Raw genomic sequence first — 26,397 nt, forward strand, 5'->3', positions numbered from 1 at the left:
AGGAGGGAAGTTGGTCTTTGTTGCAACCCATGAACTGTAGACAAATAGACATTTGGCCACCATTTCGCAATTATTTACTTTCTACGCAGGCAAACACTTTGAACTAATAGGAACGCTCTGGACAGGTATTGGCTCTCCCTTCCCTTTTATCCGCTTTCAGGTGTTCTGTACTGTATGTTTTTAGGCTACCATTTACTGCGCGCCATGCCTTGACCTGTACCATACCAATGTGAGCGATTACAAATGTAAGATTAGCTCTTAGCTTAAACTGCTGCTACTTTCATCTTTTGTTGTAATGTCAAGCACTTCATAAATAACGTTTATTTAAAAAAAAAAAAAAAAAAAAGCTGGCTCGGCTTCTAACCCAAACTTCATTTTATCCTAAACAGGGAAAAACAGCAGACTGATGGAAAGACCAGCCTCCTGAAGTTACGTCAAGTGAAGGACCAATCAGGGAGGAGCATCCACGCAGAGCGCAGACTTTAATTTTAATTACTCCTCAGCGCGCATTGCAGGAGACGCTCGGAGAGACCGAACACCAAACGTGTCGTTGCACCTGCCAGCCCACATTAGAGGAGTGCAACGCACATGGCAGGCGAGAAATCAGCGCAGTCAGGTGTGGCAACCCGAGCGAGACAGGAGTATCTCTGCAGGCTGAACCCGGAGGAGGAATTACCCACAAGCTCCTGTACTGTGCCAACGAGAACCTGGCAGAGACAACCACCGCTGCAGTCCAGTTGAGGAGTCGCATAAACAGCTTTGAGACGAGAGGCAGTCGGCCTACATAGTCCTCCCAGAGAGCACTGTTCATCAGACACAGGTATGCAGTGGCTTCTGAGGAATGAGAGACGGGTGGCAAAGCGAGAGAGCGTAGTGGGGAAGAGAGCGGGGAAGAGAAACTGAAAGAAGTCCCGGTGTGGGAAATTAAATAGAGAACCCCTGAGATGAAGAAAGAGCAGAGAAACCCCAAGGGGGGCAGAGAGAAGGACCAGTGTTAAGAGGATATAAACCTTTTAGAAATCATGCCTACTTGTCCGTCTCCCGATTCTGACCTACCCCAGTGTAGGTGAGTCCTATTAGGTGGACCATAGATTTATGATGTTGAAAATATGGGTACATTTTTGAATGTGCCACAAGGTAGATTTGGAGAATACGAAATTAGTATTCTATGCAATATTTTGATGCATGATAGCTTCAAGCAATCTTTGGTGGCTTATTAGCCTGGGAATACATTTAACTTATACTGCAGGTCAACCTACAGATGAACAAGTTTCTTACCGCTGGTAACGTTCTTTCGACTGGATGTTCCTCCCACGTATTCCTCGTCTTTGATATATTCAAGTCTGCTTGCACCTTGCTTCGTAAAATGGTTCCTAAGGTCGAGCATCGCGCAATGTCGAATGTTGGTCCTCAACGGCTTCCGCAGCATCCTTCGTGATGTCGAAGCCGATTATATATTGGCACGCGCGCTCACCGTTACCTCAGTTCTTAGTTTTTTCCCCCTTCTTATTTAGCATGCTGTGTTCCAGGAGAAGATAGTCTTGGCGTTGTGAGAACGGAAGGTGTAAGACACAGAAATTGTAGGCAAGAGGGGATGGATGGGAGGGCGATGAGGAATATGTGGGAGGAACATCCAGTCGGAAGAACGTTACAGGGGTAAGTAACTTGTTCTTCAAATGGATTGCGCCTCCCACCTACTCCTCATCTTTGATAGACTCCCAAAGCAGTTTGAGTTTAGGAGAGGGTGCCAAGAATGGACTTTACTTGTTAACGTTGAAACACTTATGTACGAGCGCGATAGAATTAAAATATCAATATAACGTTGTGGAGGACAGCCTTGGCGTCCTCTCCTGTTAAATGATCTACACAGTAGAATCTACTAAATGTATGCAGGGACTTCCATTTTGCCGCTCTGCAAATGTCCCTCACTGGTAGACCTCGTTCAAGAGCAGATGAAGCAGCCTATCCTCTGGTAGAATGTGCTCTTAGACCTTCAGGTGAATCCTTGCCAGCCAATGAGTAACACTCACTAATGCCCATCACAATCCATCTAGATATGGTTTGTTTTGTGACGGCTAATCCTAACCTATGACCAGCATAACCAACAAAAAGCTGATCATCTTGGCGAATATTTGCAGTCCTTGTGATATTAGGTCTAAACTATGCAGTCTGTCCCTCCTTAGATGGATGAATAGGAGGATAAAAAGATGGTAGTGCAATAGATTGTGGCAAATGAAATTCTGACACAAACTTAGGCAAGAAAGTTGACTTAACCCTCAAAACTACTGTTAGGCAAGATTTGGTGCAGTACCCTTTGGGTGCACTACAACAACCTTGACCTCCTGGCAATAGGAACCCAACCTTTGGTGCAAGTCTGTACTACACAGGGTGGTAGTGCGGCTGAGCAGCTAGGCTTATCTCAAAAGGGGTCAATGTGAGCAGTAGTTTGGTTACACAGAGAGTGACAGTGACACGTATCCAAATAAACCCTTACACACAAGGTTTCTTGATTAAACAATTATTAATTTATTTAACAGTCCGTTTGAATAAGCCTTCTTCATAGTAACACACAAATACACTCTAAAATACACACTCATAGTTTCTCTAAATCAGCAAGTACCCATTTGGGATGGCACACAGACACTTCCTAAACCCCCTGGTGACTTAAATAGCTTGGACACTGTGGAAATTAATATATCACTGGTACATTTAGAGCAATACTGAGATGAGTGTTAAAGTAAAGAGATTTCAGAATAAACAAGAGATCACACAAATATTCTAAAGCAGGTAAGTACTTTTGAACCCCCCAATGCAAAGTAAATTAACCCTTTCATGGAGGGAAGATAAGACACAAGCAGAGGAGAGAAGAGTCATTCAGGGAGCCAGGCCAGCCAATGTCAATTGGGCAAAAGTCTAGGTGAGCTGAAACACCTCTTGCAGGTAAGAAAAAGTCTTGCACAATGCTTTAGAAGTCTTTGTAGAAAAAGTAGAATCAAAGTAGGGTCACAAGCTGGGAGGCTTGTGATAGGTAGAAGATGCAAGCAGCTCTACAGAAGCAACCAAGACAAGTCTCAACTGAGATCAAGTAAGGTTACAACAACAAGAGGTAAGTCCTCTCAAACCTTACAGTACCTTTGGTTAGAGGAAATGGTTCCATCTGGCTTCTGTTCCTGTGCAGCTCTGTAGATCCTGTTGTTCCTGGGGCTCAGTCGTGGGGACAAGAGGGAGGACACCCGACGACTCCTACACTACAATGGGACGGTCAGCGGCAGAAAAGGACAAACTTCTATTCAGCGGCACTTTGCGGTATCAGCTCCTCGCATCTCGGCAAATATCACCACAGGGGGTTCTCGGATACCACTCTGGACTTCATCGCATCTGGAGTCCAGAATTCTGTTGAGGTGGCTCAGGCTTGGTCAGTCCTGCATACTGGAAGTCTGAAGGATCTTCCACAAGCTCGGGTCAGAATTAAAAGTGATGCATTCAGTTGGGTGTTCCTCTCCCTGGCACTTCCGTTCCAGCAGCAGTAGCAGTGGAAGTACAGCCAGCTCCGAGAGGATGTCCAAACAAGTTCACTTTGGAGTTGTTTGGTCCCACCAATTCAAGGGGAGAAGTCGCCCTTGCAGGGCTTCCCTAGTCGAGGCGAATTCAGAACTTCAGCACAGCAGCAGGGCTTCACCGGGCAAACCAATGGTCCAGGAGTTGCAGCAGGCATCTCTTCCAAGTTCTTCTTCGGATTCCTTCGCCCAGTGGTCGACTGAGCCTCCCAAGCCAAAAATCCTGGCCTTTTATGCATGGTTCTCCCATTCATTCCAGCCTAGCTGTCAATCACGCAACAGGGTGGCTGTCCTTGCCGGACAGCGAGCCGGCCAATCACCTTTGAGTGCATTCCTGTAACCAAGCGGATTAAGCACAGGGAGTTTCGGGCACCTCCCTCACTTCCTGCCCCTGCCAGACATACTGGAGCCAGAAGCGGGCTTCACTCGTGAATACCACCAAAAGACAAAACGAACAGAGGGACCAAACCTAGTTTGGCATGCAGAGTAAATCTCAAGAAGCGCCTTTCCGACAGGAAGTGGCGAAAAAAGAAGACCGGGGGCATTTTGACAAAATGGGCACCCACAGGCGCCTTACTGCATCTGCGCTGCCTGCAGTAAAAACACACCATGGTGGTAAAAAGTAAACCACTGCCACCAGCCATTAATTGTAGAAAGGGTACCATAAAATTTTACATGAGAAACTAGACAAAGGGGATACTAAGTAACCCCTCCAGCACCCGTAAGATAGCATGCGCTGGGTCTAGAAAGTTACAAATTGTAATTAAAGTCAATTTCACTTTACTGCTCTTGGAAACAGTAGTTTATCCAAGAGAAGGTATTTAAACCTTTGGGATATCTAAGACTTCCCTGTGCCACTGCACTGAAGGTGCTGTGTGTCACAATGCAAAGATGATGCCTATGGAGTTTGTCAGGCTTCAAAACCAAAAAGAAACGGTGTTAAATCACAGAATACTACATGGGAGAGTGGGGAAAAGGTCTCACTCTCTCCAAGTTGAAAATTAAAAAGTCCTAGAGTCCAGCAAAAGCCCTGAGGGTCTCTAAGGAAGGTAGGGAGGAATTAGCACAATTCTGAGAATTCTCCCTAAAAACTACCTTACCCTTGGAGAAGGTCGTGAAAGGTTGTTTGGAAGACAGAGCCTGAAGCTCACTTACTCTATGGGCAGATGTGATAGCCACTAAAAAGGCAATTTTTATGGTGAGCATCTTTATAGTGCACAAATATAAGGGCTCAAAACGGAGCTTGCATAAGACCCCTTAGTACAAGGTTTAAATCCCATGATGGCACGATTAAAGGAGTAGGCAGGAACACATTTGTCAAGACTTTCAGAAACTGTGCCACAATCAGTACTTTGAAATATAATCCCTCATTCAGAGATCTTTTGAAAATTGAAAGGCCCACTAAATAGCCCTTCATTGTGGCTACTTGCAACCCAGAATGGGTCAAGTGAAGTAGGAAAGACAAAACCTGGGAGAGTTTACATGAGAAAGGATCTATTTTCTTTTCCGCGCACCAGCTGTGAAATCTATTCCAACGGCGGTCGTACAAGGATTTAGTTGCTGGTCTTCTCGTCAAAAGCAACACTTCTGGAAGGTCCCAATCGTTATAGCTCACCCTTTCAGATACCAGGCGTGAAGGTTGAGAGTCCTGATCTCTGGGTGAAGAATGGGACCTCCCTCTTGCTAGAGTAGGTCCTCCCTTTGGAAAAGGCGAATTGGAGGACAGATGGCCATTTTCAGAATGTCTGGGTACCACGTTCTCCTGGCCCAATCCGGGGCAATGAGGATCATGGCTTTCCCGAACTTACTCAACCTCTGTATTACGTGAGGAATGACAGGGACTGGCAGAAACAAGTACAGGAGTGGAAATTCCCAGTCCACTACGAGCGTGTCTCATAGAGCTACTCTTTTGGGAAATTCCCTGGAGCAGAACAGCTCACACTTCCGGTTGACAGTGGTCGTGAACAGATCCACTTGAGGGGTTCCCCAAAGTGCGAAGATCACTTCCCGAGCTAGTTCCCACTCGTGGGAGATTGTGCTATGCCTGCTCAGAGCGTTTGCCACCATTTTCTTTTATCCGGCTAGATGAACTGCAAGAAGAGTTATTCCTTCTTTTAGTGCCCAGAACCAGAGCTGCGTTGCCTGTCTGCATAAGGGCAGTGACCCTAGACCCCCTCTCTTTTTGAGGTAATGCATGCCAACTGTGTTGTCCGTCATAATCAGGACATTTTTCCCCGTATCGAGGGCAGGAAGGCCATCAGCGCTAGTCTGATTGCCCTCAGCTCCAAAAGGTTGATAGGGAGTTTGGACTCGACTGAGACTAGTGTCCGCTTATTGAAAGCTCTCTCATGTGCGCTCCCCATCCTGAGAGGGACGAGTCTGTCACAACTGTCGTCTCCGGCCATAGTTGCCAAAATGGTTCTCCTCTCATCACATTCTCTCGGCTGACCCACCACAGGAAATGCTGGGCGACCTTTGTCAGGACCTGGAGAAGGTCTGTCATTCTGCCGGAGAATTGAGACCACTGGGATCTGAGAGCCCACTGAGGGGGCTCTCATTCTCAGACAGGCTTCTGGCACCAGGTAAATGCAGGATGCCACCAGGCCGAGCAACCTTAGGAAGTCGTACGCCGGAAGACGTTGGGCACTCTGACATTTTTGGACGGTCTGCAAAAGATGTGGAGTCCTTAGCAAAGCTTTTCCCGAAGCAGATTCCAGGACTGCTCCAATAAATTGAAGCCTCTGAGAGGGTGTCAAATGGGACTTCTTGAGGTTCAGGGAGAAGCCCAGCTTGTGGAGGAGGCGGCAGGTCCGACTGAGATGATCCAGACACTGTTCCGGAGAAACAGCTCTATCAGCCAGTCGTCAAGGTAGGGGTAGACGTGAATTCCCCCCCTCCTTGGACTTGCTGCCACAAGCTTGGTGAAAACCCTTGGGGCAGAGGTGAGCCTGAATGGCAAAACTCGAAACTGATAATGAGACCGCCAACTGGGGACCTCAGGTACTTTTTGTGTTTCTGATGCATCGGCACATGTAAAAATAAGCATCCTGAATGTCTAGTGACACCAACCAATCCTGGAGTCGAAGGGCCTGAAGGATCTGCAAAAGAGTTACCATCTTGAAGTTGTCCTTCCCGAGAAACTTGTTCACGAATCTCAAGTCCAAGATGGGTCACACTCCTCCGTCCTTCTTTGGTATTAGAAAGTAAGGAGAGTACCAACCTTGGTTCCTCTCTGCTACAGGCACCAATTCTATCACACCTTTCTTCAAAAGGGTGAAAGTCTCCCTTTGGAGCAGCGCATCTGGAACCAAGGTTGATCTTGGGGGGCAATCGTGAGGTCTTTTCAGGAATGGCAGGCAGTATATGTCTGCTACGGTTTGAAGGACCTGTGAATCAGAAGTTAGGCTTCGCCAACTCTGGACATGGTATGACAGTCTGCCCCCTACCACAGTTTTGTGGTTGAAGGAGTCATTTTGCTGTTCCACCTGCAGCTGAGGGTAACCCTGCAGGTGCTGAACGGGGAGTCCTTCTTCCTCTACCTTTTCCACGATGGGGTCTTCTTTGACCTCTTTATGCAAACTGGCCTCTTGCTCTAGAAATCGAAAAATAGAAGCGAAATGAACGACGTCGCCAACCTTGACCTGTAGATTGAGGTTGTCTTATCGCTACCCCCAAAGATTTTGCTGAAGCTCTAGAAGCTTGTAGTTATCTAGACTGCCATCAGCCTTCTCCCCATAAAGAGAAATACTGTCAAACAGCATGCCCAACATACGTGCCTAGACGTCTGCTGAAAATCCTGACTTTCTCAGCAAGGACATGCGTCCAAGTACCGTGCTGGCAGTCATGACTCTACTGGTCGAGTCCACTGTATCTAAATTTGCATAATCACTGTATCTAAACTAGATTGCAGGGATTGACTCATGAAATCTTTGCCATTTTATATCCGGCTTAAAAAGCCTTCTCCCTCTTCTCCCTCCGATATGTGCTCTGCTGCGAGAGCAGCCATACCCTAAAGGGTATGCGTGTATAACGCTAATGCACTGGTTGCATTTGCAGATTTTAATGCTGTACTTCCTGCAATAAAACGCTTTTAGCCAAAGAGTCAATTCTCCTATCCTCCTTATCTGCTGGAGCAGAAAGATAGGCTGCAGCCTTTGAAGATGCTATTGCTGCTTGAACCACTAAACTTTCAGACAGTGGGTGCCTGTTCAGAAATGGAGGATCCACTGAAGCAGTCTTGTATTTGTCAATAAATTCCCAGATGGTATAGAATCTGGTTTCAACCATTTCTCCATTACCCTTACACTCAGGGCTGCATGGAATGGCAGTACAGCTTCCCTAATTGGTCCACTGTCTAATATGTCAGTGAGATCATCACTTTCCACAGTGGCTGCAGGTCTGGACCATCCTCAATACTCAGCTACTTTACCAATAACCATTCAGTATGGAGGATTAGTGTAATCAGCTATGTCAGCATTACCAAATTCTGTCTGGTGACGTTTCCCAACTACTGGTTTCTTTTAATGTATCTATAAGATTCTGCATCTTGGATCCCTCCGATATTAATTCTTCTGAAACATTTGAGGTTCCATAGTCATGCCCAAAAGAGGGCTGATTCTCTTCCTCATCATCTTCAAAGATCAAACCCATTTGCCTAAAGAAATCAGGCCTTGAAACGGGTTGGAACAATTTAGGCTCAGGAATAGATTTTAGAATCTTCGAGAGCGACGAATGCTCCGGTGAGGTCGAAGGTTTCAACGGTTTGTTTGAAACTGTCGACGAATGCATCTACACCTTATGTTGCTTTGAAGGCTCGATATGAATTATATGCTTGGAAGGTTCGGGTGACAAACATTTCTTCCAGTTTTTTGACAAAGGCGTTATGGTTGACTGTCGAATGTTGCAGAGAAGTCGAGTAGCATCAGTGCAGAGTTCATGTTTGAGTCTGCGTTGGTCTTTAAGTGATCCCATATAGAGAGTAGTGCAGTCTCAGTTTCTCTCATGGGTCTGAAGCCTACTTCTGCCTGGTCCAATAGTTGGTTATTTTCGACGTGTTGCAGTATTTGTTCGTAGACGTAGGTCTCTATTCGTTTTGCCACGTAAGGAATGTTTGAAATCGGTCTGCAGTTTGAGAGTTCTTCCAAATCGCCCAAAGTATCTTTGAGGAGCAGTGTGAGGTAGGCTGATTTGAAGGCTTGGGGTACTCTTCCCGTTGCGAGTGGCAGATTGAAGAGGTTTAGGCAGTATTCCGATGGTGTACCCTGTGTAATGATCGATTTGTAGATGTCTGATAGACAGGGGTCAATTTGGGGAGCCGGTCTTGTTGCTTTTGTTCACCAAGCTACTGAATTTTGCTCTGGACATTTGGACACATTTTTTCAGCCTGTTATGTGGGCCAGAGGTTGGTTGGATGTGGTGAACGGTCTAGCTGTTCAGTCTACTTTCTATGCTCTGATGTATGTTGGCAATTTTACTCTTAAAGTGAACTGCGAGATTATCGCATGAGAGTGTTATTGCGTCCAGGGGAGTTTCTCATCTCCTTTACGATGTTGAGTAGTTATTGGAGTGTTTTTGGCTTTTGTGATTCCGGTCGCTGTAGTATTGTTTTTTCACTTTGAGAATTTCTGCTTTGTACGATTGGATCTGTTTTTGATATGTTATTCTTTAGTCTTGGTCATAGTTTCTCCTCCATTCTTATTCTAGTTTGTTGTTTTCATTGCTTTAAGGTGGGGCATGTACCATCCCGCCACTGATTTCTTTCATGCTGGGTTTTTCCGGAGAGATGCCATCTATTGCTCCTGCGATCCATTTTCATCTAGATCTGTTGCGACCAGGGTTGCAATCAAGGGCTTTCATGATTCTAGTTATTCTTCTAGGTGACTGCTTTTTACAGTTCGAGTTGCTTTTCCAGATCGGGGGTTCTCTTGGGGCTGTTGGATGCTTTTGATGGCATTTGGATTACGAAGTGTATAATGAGGTGGTCACTTCAAAGTAGATGGATTGGTGGTTCTGTTGTGATCAGATGTTAATTGGCGAAGATTGCATCTAAAGTGTGGCCTGCTTTGTACGTCACTCCTTTCACCATTGATCGTAGTTTGATTGTCTCAAGCTGCTTAGTTAGGATTTTATGCGAGTTTGCGTTCTCTTCGAACCCTATGTTGAAGTCCCAGTGAATGATCAGGTGATCATGTTTAATGGCCAGGTTTGTGACGGCTGCTACGATGGTGTCTATGAAGGTTGCGTCGTAGGTCTATAGAGGAGTATAAATGTGAGGTAGGTCCGAGGTCAGGTGAAGGACGAGGGTTTCGCAGAAGATCGGCTGTTATTATTTTTAGATGTTCTTTGTAAGCCACTGCAAGTCCTCCTCTTTTTCGTTTTCTGTTTGCTTTTATGCATTTGAAATGGTCAGGCAGAGATAGCTGTACAGTTTGACTTTGTAGTTTTCAACCAGACAGGTTTCTGTGATGAATAGGATGTCTTTTACCCCCGTCGCAAAGTAGATGCTAGATCTCGGTTGTGTGTTTGGACATAGATCTGGCGTTGGTTAGATTGCAGTGTATATTTTTCTTTATAGTGGACAGTTTTGTTTTTGCTTGGGTCTTCTGATGGTCTTGTTGGTGACGCTCATTTTCCTCAGGATGTAGGTTGTGTTCCGTTAGGTCGGTTTCATCATTAAGTGGGTTGGCTAGGTTTCGTATTGGGTTCATATTTCCTTCTGAATCATCTTCTGTTACAGGTTGGCGTTGCCAGTGGTCCCCTTGGGTTTTATTGTTGTATGGACTGGAGGGGTCGTTTCCCCATTGTTTTCCTGTTTGTTTCCGCCTTTTCCCTTTGGATTCCAGATATCCTGCTGATGTGTTTAATGTTTCTGGCAGTTCGTTGCTGCTCTGGTCGAGTGGTCTGTTCTGAGATACGGTGTTAGGTATAGTGGTTTTTGTCTTGTTTTCGGGTGGCTCTTATTACAGTCGGGCTTGTGGGTGTGCGTTCCATTGCTGTGTTAGTGTTTCCTGGTGTGATTCAATTTTGCTTCTCCTTTCTTGCACCTCATCCTCTTCTCTGGCGTGGCATGTTCTGTGCTTCTTAGTCTTCTGGAGGTTTTCCTATGAATACTTGGATGGTTGGAGTATCTCATGGTTGTGGATGTCTTCTCATGATTATGAGGTTTAATATTTTATAGTAGTGTGTTCTTTGATTTTGTGCCCAAGGTGGTCCTTGCTGATTTGGGTTTTTTTCTTGCGTCGCTCCTTGGGTTTTCCTTTTAGTGTAGTTCGCAGTTGTGGTTTCCTTCCTGGGATTCCAAGGTTTTCTTTTAATTGGCGGGGTCTTGTGGTTTTGTACCAGGTGTGGTAGTTGTGTCTGAGGCTTCTACCATGATTCATTCCATTTTCATTTTGGTCCCTTGGCTGGGTTTTTGGTGTTTATGTTATTGGATTGGATCACAGGGGCATTAGCCCTCCTGTGACGTCTACTGGAATTTTGTGTTGGCCTTGCTGGTTCCTCAGAGCTGGTTTGGTTTTTGGGGTCCTTTGGTTTGGAGCTTTCTTAGCGACATCTGTAGTTGCTGTTGGGGGAGTTGTGAGTGGGACTTGGTTGGATGCAGGTAGCTTGCAGTGGAAGACCCTTTGTCTATATTGGTCATTAAGGATGGCAATACTACCTTTAGTGTGAACGGGGAAGAAAGGTCCTATTAGGGCCGGGCTAGTCAGCGGGTCATGAATTGCAGGGTGGCTACCCTTGCGTGCGGTTGAGGGGGTGGGGGAAACCACACTGTCGCTTTCCCAATTAAGTATGATGTCTGGAGGTGGCACTGGGGAACAGAAGGCCTATAGGGTTTGGGCCAGATGTGAAGTAGGTAAGACTCGCTCTGCAGGGCCAGTTAGAAAATATGGGATACCTTACACCCAATAGGGTTGAGTGTGAACTTTGGCCACCTTAAACAGCTCATCTAAAATGCAAACCTGGGCTACCCTACACTCCCAGGCCAAATGCAGAAATGTGCCCCCCAACTCCCCTAGGCAACTAGGCAGAATGCAGACCGTGGCTACCCCACACACCTATGCCAAATGCAAACTCTGGCTACCCGATACGATTGACCCGATGTAGGCTTTGGCTAACCTATATAATTAACTAGATGCCAATCTTTGGCCACCCCACACACTTAACCAAAGTTTTGCATTTGACCTATCTCTGACACTTGGCAAAATGTAAGCTTTGGTCACCTCACCCACTTAGGCCAAATGCAAACTTTGACCCCTTCCTTTCCCCTGACAACTAGGCCAAATGCAGACTCTGGCTACCCTTACACCCGAAGGGCAAATGCAAACCCTGGCTAGCTGCAAGCCAAGCCAATGCTACCTCAGACCATTTGCCAAATGCACGTTGTGGTTGTCCTACACACTTAGGTCAAATGCAAGACATGACAAGCTCACTCAATTAGGGCAAATGCAAAATATGACTCTCTCATACAATTATGCTAAAAGTGAAAAACTCGAACCGTTACAGCAAATGCAGAGTGTGAATATCTCATGCAACTAGGCTTAATATGAAAAATGACTACCGAAAAGAATTAGGAAAAAGCAAAATATGACTACTTTGTCCAGTTACATTAGGTGTCTGTGGGTATATAGCAATAGGTAGTTGCTTAGAATTCACGGTCAATGGAAATACCTTACCTCTGTTGGTAAGACTGCCGAGAGCTCCATTGTGCTTGCTTGTCGCTGTAAACTCCTGACTGCTTAAAATAGCGGTGGGTCTGCTCCCATTGTTGCCGGAAGCGAGCTTCCTGCTCCCTCTGTCGAACAATCTGCAGCTCAAGAGCTTTATTCCGGCTATGCCAGTAAGTGGGAAGCGTAGGTAATGCCATCTGTATGAATTAATCAATTTTAGTACAAAACTAGTCAAGAAATAATCCTTCTGTGTATTACGACAAATCAAACTAAATCAGGTCTGTGCAAATTTGCATATTTCTTGTTACATTATTTTGAGGTTTTTCAATTAAAAACTGTCAAAATATATTATATATATATATTGCAGTGCAATTTGTAATCTACACATGTAAATAGAGATAGACTGGACCCTGAGGAGAAAAAGAGGAGGCTCACAAACATGTGAAAACATGCAGTTTGTCCATGCACAGAACACAAAAGGAACACAATTACTGGAGTGAAGGGAGCCAGAATGCAGGACCACCTGACGGCCATGACAGGATTGCCTGTCTCAAAGATGGCAGCAGTGGTCATTTTCAGCATTCCGGAACTGTTCTTTGTGAAGTTAAAACACACTTCTCCACGTAACCACCCAATAGCAATTACAACTAAACTGAAATCTCTTTCAACTCAATTGGTTGTCAACCAGCATGGCTGCAACCCTTGAAAACGTTTCTCCATTCCCATCTACTTTGTCTCCCCACCGGGGTCACAGTTACACTACTTTTTTTGGTACACTTCAAACTCCGATTGGCAGTCGGCACATTTAAATCCTCGACCCACAGTGGCTCCATTATTCATCACATTAAAGCACACAGGCAATTAAGGGGCATGCACAACAACTGGACTATGAAGCATGGGAGGAAAAATACATGCGAACGAGGGTTGGGGAGGGGGGCGGTCCAATAAACCAGTATTGTGGCCCCTGAGACCTATGGCTATGCAGCGCATTATAAGAATTAAAATAAATAAGCAAGTAAAGATTCCAAGATGGCTGCCGGTGATTGAGGGTGTGTTGTCCTCTGCTCCGCTCCGGCCAAAAACAGAAGCAGGCCGTGCATCTGTGATATGGACGCAGGCCAGCAGTGAAAGTACCCAGAAGAGGCAGAATAGAGCATTGACCCAGGCTGGTAGCCGGGGACACCGCCACTCCCCCCCAGAAGAGGAGAGGCCGTAAATCAAGGTGTCGACATGGGGAAATAAGCGCCATAGTGGCACTGAAAACAGAGGTAAGGCAGGCAGCGCAAAAGGAGGCCCCGGCAGAATGAAAGGGCCGGAGCATAGAAATAGAGCGGACGGTGGGGGGTGAGAACGGAGATGGAGGAATATCTCCCCAAAGGAGGGCTGCCCAACAAGGGTTATATTGGACCCCAACAGAGGATTGTAAATTGCCTGAGGGGGCTTATTAACTGTGCAACGGATGGTGGAGGAGGACAACAGATCGGAGACCTGGGAGCTGGAAAGGAGGAAGGGTGTGGAGCGGGTAACAGGCCCGGTGGCTGGCGAGTCAGGAAGTAAGACGAGAAGGGACCTAGGAGGTAATATAATAATGACGTGTTATTTATATAGCGCCTTAATCCAAAGCGATTTACAGAGCACATATTTACATACAATATCACCCAACCGAAATTGGTACTCATTTATCGACCTCGGAAGGATGAAAGGCCGAGTTGGCCTTGCTGGGATTCGAACATGCAACCTGCAGATCACGCTCAGATTGTAACAGCGAGCGCTCAACCCACTGAGCTATATAAGTGTGCAACAGAGCAGCAGTATCCCCAAGTAAGGCAGCAGCCAGAGAAAGGCCACCAGTGCGCTTGGAGATAGAATAAAGTGGGGAAACAACAGCAGTTGAAAAGGGAAAGTGGAAAGTGAGCACAGAGGGAATCGGAGTGAACACTGGTTGAGTGGCACGGAAACAGAGGAAGCAAAGGAGAAGGGGTGAGGCTTGTCAACAGCACTGTCGTAATGTCCTGAAACGAGTAGTTGAGGCTTACATATTGGTGACAAGAGGACACCCAGATGCCAGATCGAAAAGGAAGGGCACTCAGGATAGAAGGAGGAAACTCCCAGGGGTTCAAGAATGACAACTAGAGCGCTGTTGAAGGCAGCGAGACGAGGGCAAATTAGAGACAGAGAAAGGGGACACTGAGGAGAAGAAAGGGGACTCCCAAGAGGCTGAAGAGATGGCTCTCGGTAAAGAGGATCTCACGGAATGCCTCAATAATATGGAGGGGAGAATAACCAACACATTTCAGGAGCAGTTTACATCGTTGCGAGACGAACTCAGAACCGCCCTGAACAAAGTGAAGGGTGAAGTGAAGACATTAGGAGAGAGAGTGAATGTGACTGAACAGGGTCTGGTGGAGATATTGGAGGAGGTACGTCAGAACAGTGAACTGTTGGATCAACCAGCTAGTGTCTCCCACAATTTGGAACTGCAAGCAGAGGACCTGGAGAACGGTTGCGTCGTTCCAATATTCGTGTGAACGGCCTAAGAGAAACAATACTGGACACAGACTTGAAAAGCACGATCCAACAATGCTTTGGGAACTTACTGTTAGGTTATGCTACTTGGAATTTATATAGCACTCTATATATCATTGGTATGATCTCAAAGTGCTGGTAGGTTGAATGCCCTAAGGAACCGCAGTTCTGGTCAGCAGAGAGATAGTGTCGTAGGGTGCACCAGTTATGTGTGCAGCTGATGTAATTGCCGGATGGTAGCTGCATCCTAACGTTAGGGGTCGTGCTGAAGGTATCAGTTGGATGTGTGCAGTCTGGTGGGTGGACACCCAGACTGGGTTCTGGCTGAGTTAGGCCTGAAAGGACGCTTATGTGAGCAACTAGGCTGTAATGTCATAGGATAGTTGCGTTTTATTAGGGTGATGAGGAGTTCATGGGTTAGTATTTGTATGTGAACAGCTAGGCCGAATTTATCAGGGGTATAGCTGTGTTCTAGTTGTGTGATGGTGTATAGTAGAGAGTAAGCGTAGTGATGTGATACGATATGATGGTTCATCTTTATAGCGCCAGAGACCAGGCACGTGAACAGGATGGCCGGGAACACAGCTACACACAGTGACAGGGGGCTGGGTTTACAGCGGTAGGAGGGAGACCTAGGGATGTATAACAAAAAGCATTGGGAACGGGAAAGCAGGGTACAAAGAGCCACGTGTACAGTACGCACAAGAGGGTAGGGCCATTCGTTCGTTCCATCCATTCGCTCCACACGTGCTGGGGTCCTCATGTGGGTAGGATCCAAGGGATCATTGTTCAGTGTTCAGGGATAAGGTGGTCTATAGCCCAAACTGATGTATATACAGCCAGAAGATGTTGGGATTGATAGGGTAGGGCACAGGAGAAGGGAGCCGGGGGCAAGACCAAGAGATGTAGCGGTTGCCCTAACCTCATCTATATAAATAAAAATGTAAATGTTCATTTGTTCAAAATCTTAAATCTCCGAAAGTTCTTCACCAATTGCTTCGAAATTTTGACACAAGGTTGCATTCAAATAGGCGAGTGTTTTTATATACCTACTATACATAGATGTCACACCTGTGACAGGTAAAAACATGCTTTTTCTGAAAATCAGCGCCATCTGTTGGACATAAAGCAACACATGCTATACTAAATATTTTACGATTCCATTTCAATGTTTAGAATGGCTCAAATACGTGTTGAGGAAGCAGCAGAGCGACGTGCACCCAGTCTTCAGGATGTACATTTGCGAGCACGGCGATCGCGTTCTGCAGCTTCAGATCTGCTTCTTTCTCAACAGAATGAACGCAACAGGCTGAGAGTGGCTGAAAGACGTCAACAACCTAGAACATATGATGTAACCAAGTAACCGCATGTCCTAATGTACTCATGCCTACGTACACTTTCATGCAAACAGCGCCTCGATGCCTTGGGGCTGTAGTGCGCTTTACAAATGTAAAAATAAATAAAATAAAAACAAGAAACAGCAGATCAGCGTCAAACACACTGTGCTCAGCAATCACACGATTACAATCGCCTTGCATTCCGGTACAACCCAGCTGATAATTATAGTCTGAGCCGGCATGTTCTCATCGGCCCCATGACTGAAGTGTGTCCTTATTGCAAGGCCCTGAAATTTAATGGAGAAACGAAAGGAATGTGTTGTGCCGTCGGGAAAATTAAACTGCCTCAACTTGGAGAACTGCCAGAGTCATTAAAAACTACCCACAAGCATTGTGAAATTAAACATATTAGAAACGTGTTCTTTCTCTTTTCTTTCTTTTCCATTTAACCAGACTGAGACAGAGCAAAGCGTGGCCGGGGATAGCTAGTATGGAATAAAAGACTATTCTGCAAGCAGCAGAGAACGTTACAATGAATGGGGTACAGGTACAGCTGTTCCAGGACCTGGCTTTGAGAACACTACAAAAGTGGAGAGACTTGGGCCAAGTGACGCAGGCTCTCATAGCAAAGCATATCCCCTATAAGTGGACGTTTCCGTCTGGACTGCTTTTTTAGCTTGGAGGGAGAGCAACATCCCATTACAACATGTGCGGAAAGACTAACATTGTTGAATTTGGAGCAAGAGGATGAACATGGAGAGAGACGACCAAGGCCCTCCACCCAGCAAGGCCAGAGACAATGGGACTAGTTTAAGGTGCAGGGGAGGCTGCGTGGTAGAGGGGCAAGATTAAAAGGCCCAGTGGGAGGAGGGCTGTCGAGAGTAGCAGGGGGAGGGTCGAGTGGATCCTTGCAGATGTGAGGGGGTAGAGCCGAATGAGGGAGGGGGTGGGGGGGCAGGAGTAAGAGGGAGTTGCTACTGGTTATTTAGCCTGAAGCGGAGGGCTGGCGAGTACTATTTTGGAATCTGTGGGAGGTGTTAGGATACTTCCCAATCAGGGTTGCCTCAGGCATTTTCATGGGCCAATGCTTTGGGGGTAGTCCCCGAGGGTCTCATAGGATCGCTGGTCTGGTCCTGAGATGGTTTGTTGGAGGGCGAGGGGGGTTGGTTTGGGGGGTGAGGGTGCCACAAACAGGCATAAGCAGGTGAGAGGTGAAACTATCTGGAGATTTTGGAGTAACAAAGGCGATAAATGCTCTTACTATGTCTAACATTTAAAGTCTTATCACTTAATGTGAGGAGGCTAAACTCCCCAGTGAAATGTAAAAAGGTGGAAGCCTTAATGAGAAGGGAGGCGGCAGAGTTTAAGTTACAAGAAACACATATAAAGAAGGCTGACAAATCTGTTATTAGATGGCAGCAATTCTCACAGATTATTCAATCCAATGCGGTAGGGAAGACCTCAGGGGTCTTGATGGGGTTCAGAGATACGCTCAGGGCCAAGGTTGTGCGGGTCAGGCGAATGGGGAGGGTGGCATCTCTTTGTAAGTGTGCAACTGGAACATGAACAGGTTACCATGGCAACAGTGTATGCACCCAATTCAGGACAAGACAGGACAGCTTTTTTTGCAGGAGGTGGCAGTGAAACGAGTGCTTTGCAGTGGGTGTGATTCTACTCACAGGAGATTTCGATTTGGCGTGGGATCCCACGAAGGATAGGAGTACAGGGGCGGGGAGGAGATCATCATCCTAGTAACAGGCTTTGAAGGAAAGCTTTGATTACCTGACCTTACGAGACGTATGGCGGACTAGGAGGGGAGACGAGAAGGGTTACATGCGTTTCCGCATATTTATCAATCTCTCTCAAGAATAGATTATTTGTGGGTAACACCTAGGCTGATGGAAGTTGAATTCGGGTCAATATCACTGTCTGATCATGCAACGAGGACAGCGTAGTGGACTGTGGGCTTGGACATTCCCAGGGAACTGTTGAATGGTGAGCAGAGGTGATTGAGGACAAGATAGACAGGTACTTTTACTCTAATGATAACATAGATGTCTCACCAGGGGGAATCTGGGATGCCTTTCAGGCAGTGATGCAAGGGGAACTCATTGCTTTACGAGCTCAGCGGGAGAAACAGACAATAGTAATGGGAAAAGACTTGGATGCCCAGCTAAGGGATACCCAGTACGCCATAGCTAAGTGTAGAACGAAGGCACTGCACAAATGGCTAAAGGAACTCCAGAGCCAAGTGGAGCTGTTGCATACCCGAAGGGCAGAGATATCTTGGTTTGCGACCATGCAGATGTTTTATATGCGGGCCAATAGGGCAGATAAGCTGCTGGCTTGGCAGTTGAAGGTATTGGATGCAACTAGGATGGTCCAGAAAATTGCACAGCCTGATGGGTCGACTGCTATGGAGTCAGAGGCCATAACAGAGACATTTGCCAAATTTTACAAAACACTGTATACCTCGGGCGGCCGGATCCTCAAGCTGATAGACCCATCAATGCCGAAGAGAACGCCTATGGATAGCGATGGGCTTGAAGGCGGCATAAAGGAAGACGAGGTGGAGGCAGCTATTAGGGCATTACCCATGAATAAAGAGCCAGGGCGGGCAGAGTCCCGGCATCATTTTATAAAAGGTATGCTAGGAAACTGACCCCAACACTGGTAGGCCTATTCAATTATATTGTGGATAAAGGAGGGGTAAGAACAACTAAGAGAGGCGAAAGTGGTGGTATTCGGGAAGTCGGGTAAAAACCTGACTACATGTGACGAATATAGATTCGAAAATATACACGGGGGTGTTCGCAGCGAGAATTTAAATCGACATGGACCAATATGGGTTCATTAGGGGGAGACAGACATGGAATAATACACAGAGTTATTCACTTGATAGAAAAGATTAACAAAAGCATATGGTACTGGTGTCGTTAGACGCTGAAAAGGCATTAGACCGGGTGGAGTGGCCTTTTTTGTTTACTACTATGGAGCGTATGGGAATAGGGGCTAAGTTCATACAGATGGTAGAGGCAAATTATAAGGCTCTCAAATATATTTAGAGCCCTTCCTGGTCAAACTCCGACAGAAGTCGGTAATAATTGCCATCCCCTTTTGGGGGGGGCAATAAGGTAGGCATGTTGATAACATTGATATACCCTAAGACATGTTGCTAACATGATATACCCTGAGACATCAATATCGGCATTGGTGGCGAAATTTACAAATGGAATTGAGGAATATGGGGAAGTCGCAGCTGTTGCCATTGGGACTCTCGCAGGCACAGGAGGCGGCCCTGCTCCTATACTCAGTTTGTGTTGGCAGAAAATAGTATTAGATAACTATGGGTTAATATAGCTAATGCGGTATTGCAGATATATGAAAACAACTAACCAAGACTTCAACAAGTGTAGGAAAATTTGGGGAAATGGACCCCACTCCGTATTTCATGGTTGGGTAGGCTGGCCACCATAAAGATGGTAACACTTCCAAGTGTACTCAACTACTTCCAGGCGCTCCGCATACCAGTCCCGCATTTGTTTTTGGTGTCATTGAACAAAATGGTCTTGAGATTGTATGGCAGAATAAAACCCTGAGGGTAGCATTGCACACCTTAATGGCTTCCAGGGACAATGGGGGGTGGGGTGGGCTAGGACTCCCGAATTTTATAAAATATCACAAGGCCGCACAGCTGAGAGTACTGAGGGAAGGGTTTACGGGTGACCTATCGAAACCTTGGGCTAGGATGGATAGGGCGGTAGAGGGTTGCTCTCTGGAGGGGGTCCTCTGGCTACATAGACAAGACAGACACCAGAACACACGGATTAGTCAGGTGCTAGCTGTGGTGTGTGATGTATGGCATCACCTACTTGAAAACGGATGACTATCTATGCGTCTGTCCCCCTTCACTCCTCTATTTTGGAACCCACAATTCCAACCAGGGACCATATAGGGAGCGTATAGACGACGGCGGAAGGTGGGGTGTACAAAGCTGTGGGATATGATACAGGGGACAGACATTCGCCCTTTTATGGAATGTAAGCAGGATATGGGATTATCAGGGATGGATAGAATGGAATACTATCAAATGCAACACTGCATAGCCAACTCTGGCGGGAAGGAGGGCAATTGCGGGGAGAGAACGCACAGCGTTTGAAAATGTCATTACTACACACACTGGTAATAAACAGCTAGTGTCAAAACTGTATTCAATTCTGATGGAAGGAGACTTTGGTCAAACATGGGGATATATATATATAGATATATATTTTTTTTTTAAGGCTTTGTTTGGTTTATTGGTTTATTATTTACAAACCTTTTGCCTATGATACAGTTAATACATAATGTCAGTTAATGCAGTCATTTCTTATCTTAAATTTGAGGATTGGTTTCAAGTGTATACAATAAAACACAACATCACAATAAAGAAGATTTAGATTAAGAGTTAAATCATTATGAATGAATTTAGATAAAAATGTTTGGTTATCAAACTGAGAAAATGAAATGAATACATTTTTCGTTTAACTTTGATAATTTCACTTTGAGTCCTTCATTTCCTTAAAAATGGCTAACAGCAGCTTTATCAACGCCAAGGTAATACGTACATTATGACCTCTAAGTAAGTTTAGCCACCAGTCTTCAGCTGATATACTGACATAGGTGAATGTTACCTCAGTCATTAGTCGAGATCTAATGGTCAACCCTGCAGAGCAATGTAGAACCAAGTGTTTTACTGATACTTTTATCTCTGGAGTGTGACATAGTCTGCATGTTTGGCAAATATTAGAACTTGACTTGATATCGTCTTAGAGATTCAGCTGAAACCGCAGGAATTGGTCTCCATTAGGGAAGATTTCCAGATATTTGGGAATTGTGTTCAACTTCCGAATTTGAAAGAAGGGTCGTCCATACTGTATACGTTTCTGTCCATCATTTTGTGTTAATCCAGTCTCGGATGTAGAGATTTTTTTAAAATTTTGTCTGGATTTTCACAACGCGATTTATCTGATTCATCCATGTCTTTGAGGATTTCTTGGCATATTGTTTGCCATACTTTTAGTGTCTGGTCTTGAATCTTCTGTAAGGCATCATGTATGACTGAGAACCTGCTTTTCTTTGGTGGTTCGACAAATTTCTGTTATAGAGCAAATTATTTGCCTGTGACGATAGTTTCCAGGGATGTTAAGCCTACTTCCATACGCAGTGATTGAATTGGTGAACCAAGTGGAATTCTAAGCACTCATTTCCAGAAGAGGCCCTCAAGAATAGTCCAGTTGTGGGAATCAAATGTGGATGCTGTTTCAGATCCACATGTTAGTATCGGGATGACTTTTGATCGGTAGAAAGTTATCAATTGTTTGAAGGAAAATTCACTGTATCATCAAGAGAAATCTGCCTTGGCTTGCTAAGTTTGTAGCTTTAGCTCTTCGCAAGATCAATCTTGGTTTATCAATTGTACTTGTGTTCAGGCATACTCCTAAATAGGTAAAAGCAGTTACTTGCGGGATATTTTCTCTATTAATTGTCAAGTTTGGATGCTTTTCTTCATGCCCAACGCTTTATCGTCAAAAATCATCACTCGAGATTTTGTAGGATTTATTTTTAGTCCATTAGTTGAAATGTATTCATGGAATGCATTCAGTTGGCGTTGCAGGCCTATTCGGGTTTGATCTATTAGGGCAATGTCATAGGCGTACAGCAGCCGATTTATGGATGTATTGCCGATTTTAGGTGGGAAGCATCAGATTTGGTGGAATGCCCAATCAACATCTCCTAACAACAAGTTGAACAATTCGGCTGCCAAGTGGCAGCCTTGTTTTAGACCCTTATTTGTTATGATCGGTTTGCGAAGCGTTCCTCGTTGATCTAAGTGTATCTGTATTAAAGTATTTGTGCATAATTGTTGAATAGCTTGTTGAAATTGATAACGGGCATTTCCACAATTCAAGTTTATGCCAGAGTTTGTGTCTGTCAATTAGATCAAATAGTTCTGTTGAGTCAATAAATGCAACGTACATCTTTTTGTCATGCCTGCGCCATGGCGCATCCATTTACGCTCAATTTGGACTATATGTTTATCATTTATTTACAACAGACTCTTGGATCTATCTATATTTACTTTGGAAACTTTATTTCCCATTTGCGAGACTTTGCTGCTTAATTATTATTTCCAACAAACTACGCATACCATAATGCACCTGGCTACAAGCATCGATTCCTGGCTGTTCCTATTGGTTATCAATGGAACTACACCCCCCAGAAGCCCTAGAGACTTGCCCTGCTTCCACCAGCCCAGGAACAGAAAGGGAGGTGGCCGATTGCCTGCAGGTGTGCTTAGCCAGGTGCAACCAATTAGCCTGCCTCTGTGCTGGGCTAGGCAGTATAAAGGCTGCTGCCTGCAGTGGCTCAGCCTCTTGCATCTGAGAGTCCTTCCTCCACCTTTTGCTTCTTCCTACGGATCTTGTTTGCTGCTTACCTTCACTCCTGCTTGGACCCTGCCTTGTTGCTTGCTCCACCCTGCTGCCTCCAGCCATAGCCTTCCAGGCTCCCTGCCTCACAGCCCTGCTCCTCTGGGCTCTCCACACTGCAGCTGATCACGCTCTGCTGCCTTCCAGTCTCCGCCCTTGCCCTGCCGGGCTCTCCACATTGCTGCGGATCACGCTCTGCTGCCTTCCAGCCTTCGCCCTTGCCCTGCCGGGCTCTCCACATTACAGCGGATCACGCTCTGCTGCCTTCCAGTCTCCGCCCTTGCCCTGCTGGGCTCTCCACATTGCAGCGGATCACGCTCTGCTGCCTTCCAGCCTTCGCCCTTGCCCTACCGGGCTCTCCACATTGCAGCGGATCACGCTCTGCTGCCTTCCAGCCTTTGCCCTTGCCCTGCCGGGCTCTCCACATTGCAGCCGATCACGCTCTGCTGCCTTCCAGCCTCCGCCCTTGCCCTGCGGACCCTCTACATTGCAGCTGATCACGCTCTGCTGCTTTCCTGCCTCAGCCCTTGTCCTCTGGGCTCCCTGCCCTGCAGCCTGCCTCACTCCGGCTGCCTTCAGCCCTTGTCTTCTGGGCTCCCCTGCTCTGCAGCCTGCCCCACTCCGGCTGCCTTAGCCCTTGTCCTCTGGGGCTCCCTGCTCTGCAGCCTACCTCTCTCTGGCTACCTACAGCCCTTGTCCTCTGGGCCTTCCTACTTTGCAGCTTATCCCGCTTCGCTGCCTACTACCTACCTTTTCCGCTGGGTTCTCGGCCTAGCAGCTCTCTACAGTCCTCTGCTACCTTCTACGTTCATCGGCCCTGTCCCTCAGGGTTCACTCCTTACTGCCCGGCCCTTACGGGATCCTTGCCGTGCAGTCTGCTTTACTCTGCTGCCCTAAGCCCTTTTCCTCTGGGCGTTCTACCTTACAGTCCTACCCCTGTGGGCTTACTCATTGCTTTCCTGCTCCTCTGAGCTCTCAACCTTGTTCCTTACTGTCCTCTGCTATCCTATCCTGTTACACGACTTTCCTTTCATTTCCTTCTGCTAGTTTGCTATCACCTCCTTTCCTGGATTTGTCTGTAGTATCTTCTCTTGTACTGTTTGTAGACCCTTTTGAACAGAGCTTGTCTGTTGGTTCCCTTCAGTCAACCTCTGCCCCTTCCCTTGTCCTGTTTCTACATTACAGACACCCAGAGCTGCTGTTCCAAGTCATGAGCAAACAGCGTGGGCCTCTGTTATAGCAAACTGTGCAGAAGGCTAGAGTATTTCCAAGGTTCGTGGAATACTCTTTTCCTATATCTGCATACACCCCAAGAGGGTATTCATTCTGTATCCTTTCCCTTGCTACTCTTGCTTACTCTTCGTTCTCTTTCCTTTCTGCTGTGTGTGTTCTTATCTGTCCACTTTATTTGGCACAACCACCCAAACCCTTTCTGGGTGTCCTGTGCCACTCTTAATAGAGTGCCATCCCTGACACTTTTTTCCTTTCGTTCGTCGAGTTTGAGCTTTCAAAATATTTAGTATAAAGCGATTTAAAGCTGTGCCTATGCCGTTGACAAAGCCACTTTGCCAGATATCCCGATGGTTAAACTAGATGCGCCATGAGTTTAGTGGGTGTCCAGTCAAAGGATCGAAAATAAAGGATCGAATGACCTTTTGCTCGAATACAAAAGGATCGAAAAAAAAAGGATTGAATTCTTTGTATTTATTTATATATATTTTTTGTTTGGGTTGGTAAAAAAAGTGTTTTTAATAAAGAAAACAAGGGGTACGGGGGACCTACCCCCATAAATAAAAAAAATTCGATCCTTTTTTTCGGTCCTTTGATTGCTGAACAAAAGGCATTCGATCCTTTTGTTTTCAAAACTTTGACCTACAACCAGTTTAGTGCCTCACGAACAAAGGAAGAAAATATCTTCGCCATTACATCTAGTAGTGTGGTAGGTCGATAAATGGATGCCGTTGTTCTAGATCCCTTTTTGAAAATCGGTACAATGATAGCTTTTTTTCCAAGACCGTAGAATTTCTTGTTTTTTTATTATTGCCAAGAAAAGTGATGTTAAGATTTCAGTCCACTGCTCTGCATTATCTTTCAAGAGAATATTTGTCAAACTGTCAGGTCCAGCTGCACAAGAGTTATTAAAGTTGCGTATTGCTTGGTGCACCGATTCACTCTCAGTGTCAAATTTGGCCCAATTGCTAACACTACCTTTACAGATGAGTTTCTGTTGTAAATTTGAGTAGAAAGATTGAGAAATGGGTAATCCAAGTAGTTGAAGAGATTGAATTTAATATAAAAGAGTATTTTGCGCGGAATCGAGAACCATATTCGGCATCTTTTAAGATGAGCACCCTCCGATATCTTTTTCGCCAATTGTGGAATTTGTTATTAATGTTTTTGGCGCTCATTTTGTAATTCCTTTGGTCTCCCTGAGCTAAAGTGCGTAGTTATTTATTTGTTTTCCTTTTTTGCTCTGCCAATACTTGATCAAAATAATGTCTGTGCTTATATTTCTGTTTGTTAGAGATGCATTTTTTTTATTTCAAAAATTTGTAACAGTGCTGTAAAGGTGGATAAGTCAACTGTTTGACGGGGCAGATTTTCTGCGGTAAGCATTTTTAGTATGTCTCGAAAAGTCGATAGTTTTCCAGCAGAGATCCGTAATCTATTACGTCCTGGCATCACCTTCAACGCAGAACTGAATAAATTCGTTATTCGGTCAACAAGGCATGTCCAGGTCATCTGCAGGAGATTGTGATCACTCCTGGTTGTCTCAATTACCTTGATAGTGACTTGGTAAAGCAGGATATTGTCTGAAATACAGCTGTAACCAAGAATTCGGCTGCTTTTCTTGCCTTTCCATGTTACACAGCCTGGTTTATCTTGAGCTGGGTTGTCAGTTAGAATATTGATATTTCTTTGTACCATTGCTCTTCTCCAAGAGTTCCCACTTTGTCTTGCTGCTGTTAAGACAGCTGGATCATCATCAGTATCATAGCCATCTTCATTCCAGCATAGAGCATTCAAATCGCCATAGATGACAATGTAGAGGTTATGCCACTGTGCTCTGAGGTTATCCACAAATAATGAAATAATTTCGGGAAACTTTGCGAGTTCTTTTACTACAGTGTTCCAGTCCAGTATAGATTTAGAATTGCTATAGTTACTGTTTGGTTGAGAGTCTGGTCCGACAGAGTTCCAATTAAGCATTGTAGATATGAGTTTCCATTATTGGATGTAACTAAATCAAAGTCTAATGTATTTTTAATCGCAATGAGGAGGCCAGATGATGGTCTACCATGCGAACCTTTGACCGCAGGGTTTAGGAATACTGAATATCAATCAATGGTCAGAGTGGTTAGCAACCAAGTTTCCTGTAGGCAGACGATGTCCTGAATTAGTACTGTTGCGTTATTGTCGAGCAGGTGGCTAAACACTTGTGTGTTCCAACTTGCAATTGTCAGACTTGTGGCTTAGTTTGCTTTTGTAATTTAGGCTTTATTCATCTTTGCGGTGAACAATCCAGCGAGCCATCACCAGTTTTCCGCTGTGCCCAATTCTGGGCTTTCCGTGTCTTGCGCCCCTTTCCATTTTCCTACTGGGCGAGCACAGTCAGCTTTTGACTTATCGGAATGGGTTCTCACATATTGATGTGCGTTTGAGTCTTTTTGGTGATTTAAATCATTCCGCGAGTCATTTGACGCCAGCTTCAGATGTGGAGTTTGAATAGTTGAGGGCACAGGATCATTGATTTCTGTTACGTCGAATCCCATATATGTAAACTTTGGGGTCTCTTGTATCAAAATGTGTTTTATTAATAATACACTATTTAGGTGAATGA

The 26,397-nt window shown here is 45.5% G+C and overlaps 1 protein-coding gene across 2 annotated transcripts in view; it reads right to left on the bottom strand.

Annotated features, from left to right (window-relative positions):
* The window catches only part of TCHP (trichoplein keratin filament binding), a 264,855-nt gene that overhangs the window by 220,454 nt on the left and 18,004 nt on the right, over positions 1-26,397 (bottom strand). For both annotated transcript variants that reach the window (XM_069619404.1, XM_069619405.1), the window contains exon 2: positions 12,230-12,420. In XM_069619404.1, coding sequence (XP_069475505.1) covers positions 12,230-12,420 — 191 coding nt within the window. The remainder of the gene's footprint in view (positions 1-12,229; positions 12,421-26,397) is intronic.

The sequence above is a fragment of the Ambystoma mexicanum genome, chromosome 10, assembly GCF_040938575.1.
Source record: "Ambystoma mexicanum isolate Mex_15411 chromosome 10, UKY_AmexF1_1, whole genome shotgun sequence".
In the NCBI taxonomy this organism is placed as follows: domain Eukaryota; kingdom Metazoa; phylum Chordata; class Amphibia; order Caudata; family Ambystomatidae; genus Ambystoma; species Ambystoma mexicanum.